The 16,128-nt window shown below is 42.0% G+C and overlaps 1 protein-coding gene across 2 annotated transcripts in view; it reads left to right on the top strand.

Moving 5' to 3' along the window:
- LOC138738985 (glypican-6-like) overlaps positions 1 to 13,328 on the top strand; it is a 699,276-nt gene extending 685,948 nt beyond the window's left edge. For both annotated transcript variants that reach the window (XM_069890288.1, XM_069890289.1), the window contains 2 exons: positions 2,965 to 3,140; positions 9,322 to 13,328. In XM_069890288.1, coding sequence (XP_069746389.1) covers positions 2,965 to 3,140; positions 9,322 to 9,524 — 379 coding nt within the window. In that variant the 3' untranslated portion in view covers positions 9,525 to 13,328. The remainder of the gene's footprint in view (positions 1 to 2,964; positions 3,141 to 9,321) is intronic.
- Positions 13,329 to 16,128: the final 2,800 nt, after the last annotated feature.

Raw genomic sequence — 16,128 nt, 5'->3', positions numbered from 1 at the left:
GGAACCTTTAAATGCTCACTGAAGGGCAACAATGCCACCGGAGTTTTAACCAGCCATTTAAACTTTGCAGGAGTCACAGACGGCAGCACTCAGCACATTTAAACATAATAGGGGGTTTAAAGGGTCAGCGCACAGACCATTTTAACACCGTGCAAATTATTAACTGCAGACCCAGAGGCCAAGTAAACAAGACCCAATCATGTAGACACGGGTGAGAGCGTGGGTGGGGTGAGGCTAATGGTCAGTCTGAGATGCAGGGACCTGAGGCTTTCACTCCCTACCATCAGCCAACGTACAGTCCTTGGAGAACAAACTTGATGAACTCCAAGCAAGACTTCAATATCAGGGAGTGCTGTGTGATGTGCTTTACAGAAACTTGGCTAAACGTGGACATTCCGGACGTGATGCTACAGCCCATTGGCTACACCCTCCATTGTACTGACAGAACACTGGAATCTGGAAAAACCAGGGAAGGCAGCGTTTGTGTCATCATCAATTCATCGTAATGCTCCCCCAACCTGGAACATCTGATGACCAATCACTGCCCATTCTACCTGCTGAGGGGGTTCACTGCCATCATCCTGGTCGAGTGTACATTCTGCCCCAAGTTAACGCCAGGCTGGCACTGGAGGGACTGAGGACTGTGATTAACAGCCGGGAGACAGCACATCCTGATGCCTTCCTGATCATTATGCGAGACGTCAATCAGTGCAACCTGAAGAAGCCTCTGACAAACTACCAACACATCACACGCAAGACCCTGGGGAACCAACACACTCGACCACTGCTATACCACCATGAAAAGCGCATACCAAGCAATACCATGACCCCACTTTGGTAAGTCAGATACCTGGCTCTACTTCTACTCCCGGTGTACAAGCAAAGACTGAGGATCACAACACCCAGTGATGAAGACGGCGAAGGTGTGGTCGACCATCTCTGGGACTGCTTTGAATCTATGCACTGGAACATAATCAAGAACTCAGACTTGAATGAATGTGTAACTGGTATCACCAACTTTATCAAGACCTGTGCGGATGAGTGTGTGCCCATACGCACATACTGGGTGTTCTCCAACCAGAAGCCCTGGATGAATCAGAGAATTCACAACCTGCTGAGGGCAGGAACAAGGGCGTTTAAGACTGGGGATCGAGATGTTTACAAGAAGTCCAGGTACGACCTGCGGAAGGCCAGCTGTGAAGCAAAGTGGCAAATCCGGAGGAAGCTAGAGACAGATACACGCCAGGTATGGCAGGGAGTGCAGGCCATCACAGCCTACTAAGTGAAGGTGAACACTAGCTGCGATGCTTCATTACCCGATGAGCTGAACACTATCTATACCCACTTTGAGAACCAAACAGAGCTGACTAGAATCTCTGAAAAGACTGAGGACCCTGAGATATCTGTCTCTGAGAGTGACGTCAGAACATCATTCAAGAGGGTGAACCCTTGCAAGGCATCAGGCCCTGACGGCCTCCCTGGCCGGGGACTGAAAATCTGCACCAACCAACTAGCTGGAGTATTCATGGACATGGGTTGTAAATGGTTCCACCTGCTTCAAAAGGGCATCAATCATCCAGCGTCCAAGAAGAATAATGTGGGCTGTCTCCACGACTATGGCCCAGTAGCACTAACTTCTACTGCGATTAAATGCTTTAAGAGGCTGGTCATGGCCAGAATTAACACATACCTAAGCAGAGATCTGGACCCGCTGCAATTTGCTTATCATCTCAACCGCTCCGTAGCGGATGCAATACCACTGGCTCTCCGCTCAGCTCTGAGTCACCTTGAAAACAGCAATTCATACATATGGCTGCTCTTCATCGACTCCAGTCCACCCTTCAACACCATTATTTCCTCAGTGCTGGTCAAGAACCTACAAACTCTAGACCTCTGTACCCCTCTCTACAACTGGATCCTTGACTTCCCCATTGGAAGACCACAGACAGTATGAAATGGAAACAACATCTCCTCCTCACTGATCATGAACAAAGGCACACCCCAAGGATGGTGCTTGGCCCACTGCTCTACTCATTATACACCCATGGCTGTGTGGCCAAGCACAATTCCAATGCTATCTCCAAGTTTGCCGATGACACCACAGTTGTCAGCAGAATCACAAATGGCAATGTCAGCTCGATGAATGGTATAACGACAACAACCTTGTGGTCAGTGTTAGCAAAACCAAGGAGATGATTGTGGACTTCAGGAGGGAGTCAGGGGAACACGGCCCAGTCCTCATCGAGGGCTCAGTAGTGGAGGGTCAAGAACTTCAAATTCCTGGATGTCAACATCTCCAAGGATCTGTCCTGGAGTTTCCATATTGATGCAATCACAAAGAAGGCTCATCAGCAGTTATATTTTGTGAGTGTCTAAGGAGATTCAGTATGTCATCGAAGACTCTCGAAAACTTCTACAGGTGAACCGTGTATTGCATTCTGGCTGGTTGCATCGCTGTCTGGTATGGAGGTGCCAACTCTCAGAGCTGGAATAAACTCCAGAGTGTTGTTAGCTAGGCCTCGACATTACAGGCACCAGACTTCACTCCATCGTGGACTCTACATGAGGTAGTGTCTTAAAAAAGCAGCCTCTATCCTCAAAGATCCCAACCACCCAGGCCATGCCCTTTTCCCTCTGCTATCCTCGGGGAAAAGATACACAGGGGCCTAATGATGAGCACTCAGCGGCACAAGGACAGCTTGTTCCCCGCGGCCATCATTTTCCTGAATAATCAATGAACACTGCCTTACTTTTCGTGCACTATTATTTTACTTTTTTATGGTAATGTTGTAAGATGGTTATAATATGAATGTTTCCACTATGACGCTACTGCAAACACAAAATTTCATGACTTGCTCATGACAATAAATATTGATTCTGATGTTAAAATGAGGAATTTGGCTTTTGAACTCATCAAAACTAGTTAAATAGTGAATTAAATGTTACTAAAATTTAACTCTGCAGGTACTTGCCTGAAATTATGAATGATGGGTTGACAAATCAGATTAACAACCCAGAAGTTGATGTGGACATCACTCGACCAGATACAATGATTCGTCAGCAAATCATGGCACTTCGAGTGATGACGAACAGGCTGAGAAATGCCTACAATGGAAATGATGTAAACTTCCAAGATTCAGGTAAGTATGATCTTCATTCATAGACAGAATCAATGAACTCTGTGGGAGTACCCTCATATTTCTGCTGCCAATTACTTGAGTCCTGAAAAATATGTAATGCACGTGCCTGGCGTCATACCTACAAATTGGTTGGAACGTGTATATAACTGTGGCTCTACATTGTAAGGTGAAAGCCTGCTACAATCATGTGTTCTTATCATCATCATTTATGCTCAGAGGTGACTGGAATCTGGATAGCAGAAGACTACAAGGGAGTTCAAATGGCAAATTTTTTGTAAAATGGAGAAGGTGTGGCAAAAAATTGAAAAATAACCAAATATGCTGCTTTCCTCGTATTACAAAACAAACTGGTTTGACATAGAAGAAAGCTGGTGCTTGCTTATTTCCTTCTCAAATTTTTAACTTTAGTTTGAGGTTTGCCGTGTTCTGGCACCTGTTTCAGTCTCCCCCACTGCTTCAGGTATGCTAAAAAAGACAAATGCTTCATTCTCACAGTGACACTGTGAAAGACCATAAGACCTTAAGACATAGGAGCAGAAATAGGCTTTTCAGTCCATCAAGTCTTCCCCGCCATTTAATCATGTTGCTCTATTTTCCCACTCAGCCCCATTGCTCGATCTCCTGGCTAATCAAGAACCTGAAATATATCCAATGTCCTTGCCTGCATAACTGCATCTGGTTAAGAAAATTCTGCCAATTTCTGTTCCAAGCAGATGCCCATCAGTTCTGAATTTGTGCCCATTTGTCCCAGACTCTCTCACAATGGGAAACAGCCTTTCTACATCTACTCTGTCCATGCCTTTCAACATTCAAAATATTTCAATGAGACCCTTCTTATTCTCTTAAATTGCAATGAGCACAAACCAAGAGCTCCTCATGTGTTAACCATTTCATTCCTGGAAACATCCTTGTGATCTTCCTCTGAAACCTCTCCAATATCAGCACATGAGATGCCCCACACTGCTCACCCACAGTAAAGTTTGACTAGTACCGTATATCCTTGCTCTTATATTGTATTCCTCTTGAAATGAATTATTTGCCTTCTTCACCACCGAATCAACCTGCAAGTTTACCTTCAGGCTACCTTGCTCAAGGACTCTCAGATATTTTCAATTTTCTTCCTATTTAAAAAAAATAGTCTGCTCGTTTATTTGTTTCTATCAAAGTACATGACTTAACACTTCCAACATTGTACTTGATTTTCCACTTCTCTGTCCATTCTCCTGATCTGTCTAATTCCTTCTGGAGCCTCCATATTTCCTCTATACTACCTGATCCGCCACCTACCTTTATATCACCTGCAAACTTGGTCACAAAGCCATTCATTCCATAATCCAAATCAGTAATAACAACATGAAAAGAAGTGGCCCCAACACTGACCCCTGTGGACACCACCAGCAACTGGCAACCAACCAGAATATGATCCCTGTGTTCTGACTCTCTGCTTCCTGCCAATGTGCTACCCACGCTAGTATGTTTCCTGTTATACTACGAGCTTCGTCCTCATGTGCGGACACTTGTCAAAGGGCTTCTGAAAATCCAAACACTGATGTCCACTGACATCAGGCTAAGCAGTCTACGATTTCCTTTCTGCTGCCTCCCTCCCTTCTTGAATAGTGGGCTGATATTTGCAATTTTCCATTCCTTTAGAATTAGATCAGAATCCATTGATTCCTGAATGATCATTACGAATACCTCCACAATCTCTATCATTACCTCTTTCAGAACTCAAGGGTGGAATCCATATGGTCCAGGAGACTTATCCAGCCTTAGACCATTCAGTTTTCTGAGCTACTTATCCCTTGAAATAGTAATTGTACTCACTCACCTTGATACCTTTTGACATTTCGCAAATTGCTAATACCTTCCACAGTAAAGACTGAAACAAAATACTCATTAGGTTTCTCTCCCCTACCCTTATCTCCCTTTATTCTTCAGTCGTGTCATTTCTGGTGCCCCCATATCCACTTTCACCTCTCTTTTACTCCTTATACAGTGTATATATATCCCACAAACACACCCACACACACAACCCCACATACACACACACACACACACACACACATACCCACACACACTCCCCCTACACACACTTCTCCACACACACACACCCACACACACTCCTCCCACACACACTCCTCCCACACACACACCCCGCACACTCCCCCCACACACACACACCCCACACACTCCTCCCACGCACCCCCTTACACAATTCCTCACACACACCCCCACACACACTCAACACCACACACACACCCACACACGCTCCCCCACACACACACTCCTGCCACACACACACCTACACACAATTCCCCACACACCCCCACAACACACTCCCTCACACACACACCCACACATGCTCCACCACACACACATCCATACAACCACACATACATCCACACCCCCATACATATTCCACCTCACACACACTCCCCCACACACACCCACACATGGATTCACACACCTCCACACACGCACTCCCCCACACACACTCACACCCACACAAACACACACACCCCCACACATGCACATACCCACACATACCCTGACACACACATCCACACACCCACACAGTCACATACACCTACACACACACCCATGAACACACACTCACCCCCAAGCACACACACCCACACATGCTCCCCACCCACACACAATCACCCCCACACACATTCCCCCAAACACACACTCCCCCACACACACATTCACACACCCACACACACACAACCCCACACACTCCACCCATGCAAACACACTCCCACACAAAGACACACACTCTCCCAGACACACACATTCCCCACACACTCTCCCCCCACACACACCCCCTCACACTGCCCCCATGCACACACCCCCACATATACACACCTCCACTCACACTCCCCCTCACACCCACGCTCACATACATCCCCCCCCACACACACATACCCACACTCATACCCACACACCCTCACACACAGACACACAATGATCCATTCACACCCACACATTCACACACACCACGCACAGTCATGCACACACCCACATACAGCCCACACCCACACACTCCTACACACACACACATCCCACACTCTCCCACACACACACTCCCCTACACACACTTCTCCACACATTCCCCCACACACACTCCTCCCACACACACCCCACACTCTCCCCCACACACCCCCACACACTCCCCCGCCATACACATACACCCACACATGTTCCCCACACACACACCCATACACTCCCCCACACACACTTGACCCCACCCACACATGCTACCCGCCATACACATACACCCACACATGTTCCCCACACACACACACATGTTCCCCACACACACACCCACACACTCCCCCACACATACTTGACACCACCCACACACCCACACACACATCCGCACACCCACACACACTACCTCACACACACTCCTGCCACACACACACACCTACACACACACCCCCACACACCCCGACACATACATATTCCACCTCACACACACTCCCCCACACACACCCACACATGCATTCACACACCCGCACACACACCTCCACACACGCACTCCCCCACACACACTCACACCCACACAAACACACACACCCCCACACATGCACATACCCACACATACCCTGACACACAGACACACACATCCACACACCCACATAGTCACATACACCTACACACACACCCATGAACACACTCACATACACACACACCCACACACGCATTCACACACACACAGCCACCCATACAGCCCCCCCCACACACACACACACACACACACCCACACACAGACACATAATCACACACACACCTACACTCACCACACCCACTCACACACACATTCACATCCACACACACACCCACACTCCCTCACACTTCCATACAGCCTCACACACACACATGTGTGCGCGCGCAGCCACACACTCACCCACCCATTCTCACACACACACCCTCATACATAGACACACACACACACACTCACCCTACATCCACTCACACACACATCTACACATACCACTCACAATGTCACATCCACCACCCATGCATACAGTCACATCCACACACACCTACACACCCATTCATATGCACACTCACACACTCCCAGACACACAGACCCACATACACCCCACCCACACACATACCTACACCCACATACACTCCCCCACACACACTCTCACCCATACACACCCTCACACACATATCTACACACTCCTCCACACACCCACACATCCACACACACACCTACTCCCACACCTATACCCACACACTCACCCACCCACATACACTCCCCCACACATACTCCCCCACACACACCCTCACACACACACCTACACCCACACACACACACACACACACCCTCATATCCACACACACACAAACCCACTCACACACACCCATTCACACACACACATTCCCTCCACACACACACCCCACACACACCACACATACAAAGAAGTGTTTTGTATCCTCTTAGAGATTATTTGCTTACCTACTTTAATAATTTATCTTTTTGCTCCTTATTTTTTTAGTTACCTTCTGAAAGCTTTTAAAAACTTCCCACTAATTTTACAGATTTCAGATACAGATTGTCAGAGTGCGTATGTGACATCACATATGACCATGAGATTCTTTTCCCTGCTGACCAATAATTGATAGTGCAAAAAATAAACTGTATATTCTTGAACATGTGAACAAATAAAAGAACTGTAAACAGATAACAAATGAAAACAAACTGCAATAAAGTGGACAAGTAAGAGCCCTTAAATGCGTCTTTCAATGGGTTTGTTGTTGAGGAGTCTAACAGTGGAGAGGGAACAGCTGTTCCTGAACCTGGTGGTGTAAGTCTTGTGGCACCTACACCTCTTTCCTGATGGCAGCAGTGAGAACAGAGCATGTGCTGGGTGGTGTAGATCCTTTTGCTTCTTTGCAAGCTTTCATTTTTGCTTTTAGGTTGGCTTTGACTTCCCCAGTAAGCCACAGCTGTGACATTTTTTCCTGTTGAATTTTTCCCTTTTGTGGTCTGTATTTATCCTGCATTGTCCTCATTTCTTGCAGAAACTCCATCTATTGCTGCTCTGCTGTCTCCCCTACGAGTGTACCCTTTCCAATCTACTTTTGCCAGTTCCTTTCTCATGCCACTGTAATCACATTTACACCACTGAAATACCAACACTTCTGTCTTTAGTTTCTCCTTGTTAAATCTTCAATTGAACTCGATCAAATTGTGATCACTGGCCCCTGATGGTTCCTTTACCCAAAGCTCTATTGCCTCCTCTGCTGCATTAAACAACACCCAGTCCAGTACAGCAAATCTCCTGGTGGGATCATCAATAAACTTCTCTAAAAAGCCATCTCGCAGGCATTCTACAAATGCTGTCTCGTGAAATCCAGTCCCAAATCTACATGCAAGTTAAAATCCCCCGTGACTGCCATAACACTGTCTTTTCTCTTTGCAGATGTAATTTGCTGTCAAGATTTTGGCGACAGTGTCTTCCAACCCTTGCTATTTCTTAACTCAACCTGCAACGATTATTCATCTTCTGAAACTACGTCACCTCTGTCTGAGAATTTAATGTTATTTCTTACCAAGAGAGCCACACCACCCCCTCCGTTTACATGCTTATCCAATCTCTTCCTCTCTTTCACAAGTCTAGACCCTGGCCCCAATCCTAACAACTGATCATGACATGGTCAAGTGATCAATAGGGATCAATTGCTGCCTACATTGCCAGGAGAAGTCTCTAAGACATAGGAGCAGAATTAGGTCATTTGGCCCATCAAACATCCCCACCCATTCAATCATGGCTGATTTTCTATCCCTTTTAACCCCATTCTCTTATCTTCTCCCCATAACCCTTGATTTTCTTTCTAATCATCTGTAGTAATTATACCCAATTATGGCCTCTATAGCTGTCTGGGACATATAATTCCATAGATTCTCCATCATTTGGGTAAAACAAATACTCTTCATTCTATTCTAAAGGGATGGTTTTATATTCTGAGTCCCAGAACCCCACCTCACATGGGAAATACTCTCTCTATGTCCACTTTATTCTATCATCGTAGAATTTAGATTGTAATGAGATCCACACACCTCAACCCCACTCCATGGTTCTCAGCTCAATGGAACTTCAGGATATGTTCTTGTACTGATTACATAGACAACTTTCACTGGAACCATTTTTTCTCTTTTCAGTTGATGAGCCAAGTGGTTCTGGTAGTGGTAGTGGCTGCACCGATGAAATGTGCCTACCAGAATTTGACTTTTCAACCACTGATGCTCCAACGGGGCCCAAGGTGAATGAGCCAAAAGTTTCCACAGGAGTCAGACCTTGTATGCATTGGCTGCCCACACTTGTCTCCTTCCTACTCCTGCTACTACAAAGACAGTGGAGATAATCATTGACATGAAATAAAAGACAATTACCATTTTCCTTTTGGATATGTCATCAAACACTCAGCTCCATCTTGGAACGGTCCACTTTTAAAGTAGAAAAAACTGCAGCCTGCTGCCATTTACCCAAAGACAACCAGGTGCCATTAAGTTTACCACTGCAAGATTGGTTTATCCTTCACAGACCTCACATAAAAATAAAAACTCTCGGAAGTATGCTTGCCTGCAGTTGGGATCATTTCCAGATTCATCATCCTTTATGCTTATTTTCTGCACCAAACAAATGATATTGAATAAAGACTTTTGATTTATACATTAAATGAGATTTTAATATCCAAGTTCTACTTTTACAGTTACCACATAGGTAAAAGAATGCTGCAAATGTTCTGAATAATATGGTGTCTCCATTGTATCTCTTCATTGAATTAGCAATGCGCACTTAAGGCAGTATTTAAATGATTCATGAATGCTCATAGTTTGCCTCATCCATCTAATAATGTATTTGGTTGACTTTTAGGAAATATGAAATAACAAGCTTTGTGTGTAGGTGCATAAAACACTAGAAATATTCGGAATGTTAGAGCCTGCAGAACAACCGACTGCAAACTCTCGTCATCAACAATTACCCACAAGTGAGAAATCCTTGATTTCTGATAGAGACCATTGGAATTTATGATTGTCCAAGCACTAAAAGTCACACTGGCAATCATAACAGAAAAAAGATCCAGGAAAATCATGAGCTCTGACCTTCATGTTGATGTGATCAACTATTGTTACCTGGTGATTGAGTGAGAAACGTCGCACTAGTTTGCCTGATTTTACCTGTTGCTCTTCCATTTGCTTGCTCTTATTAAGTGGAATAAAAGGTTAGAGCCCCAGAAAATGAAATTGTCAGTTGATTGATAAATTCCAAATAAAAATGACATTTTCATCTTATTTTCATATTTTATTCCACCACTATTGCTTCATTAAAATATAAATAATTCAAAGTACAAGCTCAGGTTTAAATGTAATTGCATTTCCTGCATGTTATTATATCTCCAATGCACAGCACATCAGCCCTGGAACATGTATGCTGTTGAAACTCTGGTAAGTGAATGGTAATTGTCTGCACCATCCACAGCTAAAGAGAACATTTGACATTTGTATTTTTCCTTTATACCACCTTCAGTGCCATAAATAACATGTAATAATGAATAGACAACTTGTCTTCCTAACATGTCCTCTGAATGAAAATCTTGAAGCTTTGTACCACAGCATGCACTATTAATGTTAAAATAAAAACCCATGTCCTTCAGCACTTTCAACACATTATGGAGCTTTCAAAATGTGCACATGATCCTAATGTTATGTTGATAACAACTTTGAACCATGGGAAAATGTGCTGATCCAAAGAATATTTATATTTCAGATTATTACTGCATTTTACTCCAAAAATCTGAAAGGTGAAACAAAGTGTCATTTTAATGGGAAAACTATGATAATTAAGCTGGATACACCTGGATGTCATGTTCCTGGAACAATTCTGAACATCTTTGATAGAGTTATAGTATTGTGCGTGGAATAACATAGGACGAGGAGGGAGGGGGATTTAGCTCATTGTCCCTCTGCCATACATTGAAAGCTTTCCATTATTTCCACTCTTTCCCAATAGGCCTGTTAATGTTTATTTTCTAAGCATTGGATTCAGGGAAATATTATGATTTGTTTTAAGCAATTACTTTGCACGGGTTGACAAGTATAGTTCCTCAAGAGAATTATTTGGAGATGCATGTGCAACTTGCAATTGTTAAAAAATATCAAATGGTGAGTGAAAAAATGGAATTCCAATTGATATTTCTTCTATGGCAACTAACGTTAAAAATATGAGTAGTTTCAGGACTGTAAAATGTATGGAGTGGATTTGGGGATAAGAAATCATCACATTTTTAAGAGCGATAACTAGAACATTGAGAACAAATGTGAAATATTTGATGAACTGTTTTCACTTTCCTGTGCTCTTGGAAATGTAGATTGGTAGTTGCATTGTAAGGTTAAATAGGATGTTGGAGATAAAGGTTTGTCTGCATTCACTTGTATAAAATCTGAAATTTTGCAAGGGGTGCTTGTTGTATTTCTTTCCTGAAACTGGGTTCCTTTGTTTTTGAGCAAAAAGCAAACAAGTAACCTTTATCCTGGAGTTTTTGAAAGCAATGCTTAGCAAATCTGAAATTGAATGAATTCAACAGATCACTAATCTGAGAGGGAGATGGAATGTTTGAAACACCTACCTTTTATTTCATATTTCTTGCATTCTTCTGAGATCCAGCATCTTTATCTAGATTTTCTTTTCTAAATACAGTTTTTATATTTTCATGAGCACAGAATACTGAAATAGTTTTGAAGAACGTGCTGAATTGTCATTTGCATTGAAGAGTTTGAAGGCTCCCTTGTTCTTGCGATTACACGTGGAAACCAATGGCATCCGCTTCACAAATTTGTTTCTATTTGTTATAAGGACAAGGAGATGTGTTAATGCATTTTTTTATATGAACACAAAGATTTATCTATTATTTGTAGCAAAATTAGAAACACAAATTTGAGCATGCTTTTGATTTTCAGCAGATAGTTGTGATACAAAGTTCTTACTGCAAAATATTGTCATTTAGTATCCAAATTAACATTCATTGATAGATAAAGGAAATTGGCAAACCCTTGTTCAGACACATGGACTGTCTGACTCATGTCAAAATAAGTCTAAATTAGCTTCTGAAAAAAATCACGTGGTTTTGTACTTAAGCATAAACAGCAATGAAAAGAAGGACAGGTAAAACAAACTGATCTGAAGGGTAATGAGATGTAAGGTAGAACTGTAGCATTTTTGCTGTCAAAATTATTAATTAGGTAACACCTATTTTAGGAATCCTTTATCTTCTAGCTATTCATTTTATCACTTCTTATGGTTTAAAACAGGAGTGGCCAACCTTTTAATTTTTCATTTTTAATTTAGATGTGTCTATGCCATCCAATTAATCTATACCCCCATTTTGTACTCGTGGGCTGAAATGGCCTGTTACCGTGTTGTCTATCTAAATTTTAAAAATTATCAATTGTGCAGTGCTTCAGATAAAAACAATAATATGAAATGTAATCTTCACCTTGCAACAAAGTGATGGAATGTGACAGTTTCAAAAGTGATGAAGGCTCTGCTATCCTTTTAGTTTTATAAAGCTTTCTGCTGGAACAAAAATCAATGCTGAGATATTAAAGACTTGGAAGCTTGTCCTACTGTATATCAGGCTCTGGATTTAATGTCAAATGTTTTTAAACTCTATGCAGGTAGTGGTATAATCCGAGAACATGGTGCAATTTATAGTTATTTCATATTGTCCTCAGCAGTGAAATATGTCTCTTCACTTTTCTCATTGATAAAGTTGATATCAGTCAGCAATTTGTTTCTCTGCATGATATTCATATCAACTTTGTCAATGATTTTGTTTTTAATGAGTCAAATTCTGCCATGTTACTAAATACAGATGTTTGACATAAACGTAACCTCCATTTGATCACATATTAGCCTTAATTTTCTAAATACTTCCTTGAACACTCAGGAAGAATTATATTTATCAAGATCTGTAATATTTCTAAAATTAAAGTTTAGTATGCATTGTATTACATTATCATCAACTAATCATGATGCAGAAATTAGGTCAAATGATCTAACGTTATTCTATGATGGGTGATGACTTTTCATTTTACAGTGCACAAAGTGTCATGTAACTTTAAGTGATATAATATGTTATTTTCTGGTATCAAATAGTCAAATAAAGGTTCCTATTATTTCACTTTGTGTCATTTGTAGATGTGGAACTTTGTTTTATTACTCAATACTATTGCAGTGTTCAAACTTGTAGAGATTAAGGAACGACTGACATGTCAGTGGGCTTTGTTAAGATCAAGAAAAAGCACAAAAATGTTGGAGGAATTAAACAGGTCCATAGGAGGTAAAGGAATATCACTGATGTTTCGACCATGAGCCCTTCCTCAAGGTTTAGCAGAAAATAGGCAGGGATCTCTATTCAAAGCCAAGTGTAAATGGAAGAATGGGAAAGGGAGGAGTAGAGTCCAAAAGATGAAAGATATTAATTGGATATAATAAGAGAGAAGAAGAATGGTGAGAATTGATTGGGGAAGGGGGCAGTTTTTGGCTCTGTGAAAGGAGACAGGAAGAGAGAGAGAGAGGGTGAGTGGAAAAGAGGCTCGTGGAAAGATGGGAGGGTGACAGAGTATTTAGGGGTGGTTTGGGATGATTGTTAGAGCAGATTACACACAAACATTTTAAAACAGAATTTTTGCAGGACTTTTGCAGAGTGCTATTCTGCAGAAAGCAAAAAAGTAGCAACATTCAGCAGCATGCCTGGGAGAGCATGTTCTTTGCAGGCGGAGGAGAACAGCTTTGCTCTGAGAGATGAAGGGAGCTGAGAGAGAAGGAGAGACAGAGACATCGGTTCCAGGGGGACAAGCTGACAAACTTTGGAAGGCTGCCTGGTCAAAGGAGAAGACTTACTGTCTGAAAGGTGACCTGAAAGAAGGAGGATCATCTGGAGAACCCTGAAGGGGACAGGTTTCATCAGCAAGACTGATGGAGAAGAATCAGGAATCAGGATGTCCTGGAAAAGGAATCTTTCTCTGAAACCCAGGAAGAACCATACCTCCCCCCCCAACCCCTGAGTGGTGGGATTAAGTTGGTTAAGTAAATTGATAGTAATAAGTTAAATTTTAATTCTGTTTTCTTGTTCAATTATAATTAAAAATTACTTTTGTTTAAGTACTCCTTTGTGTTGTGGTGCATACCTATTGCTGCTAGTTTTTGGGGTTCTCTGGACTCCGTAACATTTTATGGTGACTTGTCCTTTAGGATTTGAACATTGCAATTTTATGATTTATTAATTGATTGGGGTTTTTTTGCAAGCTATTGTGTCTGGAATTTTTGTAAGCTAACTTAAAGTTGGTGCCTGGAAAAACAGCAGCAATGGATGTTGATACATTTTTGTTACAACCATCACCTACAGAGCTGAAGAGCATGAGAAAAGAGGAACTATTTCTAAGGCACTGAAAATTCTGAAGATAAATATTGGATGAAAAAAATACAAATACAGAGGATGATCGTGAAATATATAAGGAAGAGAAAATTTTGTTGAGGAAGACTTAGAAAATTTTCCAGAGAATAGATCTTTTGAATTCCAATTGGAATTGGAGAAATTGAGGGTGGAAGAAGAAAGAGAAAAACTGAACTTTGAATTGCAGGGACAACAAAATGAGGCAGAGGAAGCTGAAAATGGAGGAAATAGGAGTTAGCTGAAAGACAGAGAAAATATGACTTGGAAAAGATTGAAAGGTAAAGACAATTTCAATTAGAGAGGATGAAAATTGAGAGGGAGGAAAGAGAGCTGAAACTGTAACTCCTGGGGAGAGGTTTGTGGCTAGTAGAGAGGTAAATCTAGTGCCTATTTTTGATGAGAGAGATATAGATACATATTTTCAGATTTTTGAAAATGTTGCTGAGAGCTCAAGATGGCTAAAAGAAAAGTGGCCTCTAATGCTCCAAAGTGAGTGTATTGAAGGAAAAAAGCACAAATTGCATACTGTAGCTTGACTGCACAGCAATTGGCAGAATATGATACTGTGAAACAAGCAGTGTTGAAAGCTTATGAGTTGGTTCCTGAAGCATATAGACAAAAATTTATGAGTTTGGTGAAAACATGGAATCAATCATATGGATATTGTTCTGAAGAATTCTGTAATTTTTGACCATTGGTGCACCTCAAAAGGAATAAACAATGATTTTGACAGATTGCGAGAATTGATATTAATTGAGGAAATTAAAAGGTGTGTCCCAGAGGAGATTAAATTATACCTGGATGAGAGAGACGTGGAGACGTGGCAACAGGTGGCTAAATTAGTGCACGAACTCGCTCTGATTCACAAAAATACATTCCAGAATAGTAGGCATTTTCAGAGGGCTAATTATTAAGATTAATAAACCTGTTCATAAGTTTAATGTGGAGCCTGAAATTAAGTCTGGAGAAAATGTTAAGAGAAAAGATGAAGGAAAGGTAGAAAAAGGTAGAAAAAGATAGAAGTTCTGCATTTGTATGTCATTTTTGTAAGAAACCTGGTCATGTGATTGTGAATTGTCCAGTATTGAAAAAGAAAAGAGAACAGGAGGATTTACCAGAATTTAAGGAGGGGTGGGAGAACCACAGGTTCCAGTTCAAGTTCTTAGAGATACTGGGGCTGCTCGGTCATTGTTAGAAAATGTTTTAACTGCGGATCAAAGGACTGACACAGGGGAGACAACTTTGATTAAAGGTGTTGGAGGTGAGGTAGAGTCAATGTCGCTTCACAATGGTGTGCTAAATTCAGAATTAGTTAAATAATATAACCATATAACAGTTTATGGCATGGAAATAGGCCATCTCTGCTCTTTGTCCACGTCAGTTCACTCAAACAACACCGCTAGACCCCCCCCCCGCCTATTCTACTCCCATAACCCTCCAACCCCCTCCTATCCACGTATATATCCAGCCTCCTCTTATATGAAAGAATTGACTCTGCCTCAACTATTTC

Source organism: Narcine bancroftii, chromosome 7 (assembly GCF_036971445.1).
Source record: "Narcine bancroftii isolate sNarBan1 chromosome 7, sNarBan1.hap1, whole genome shotgun sequence".
NCBI lineage: Eukaryota > Metazoa > Chordata > Chondrichthyes > Torpediniformes > Narcinidae > Narcine > Narcine bancroftii.
Note: the sequence above shows the minus strand (reverse complement) of the source record. Positions and strands in the feature narration are given on the sequence as shown.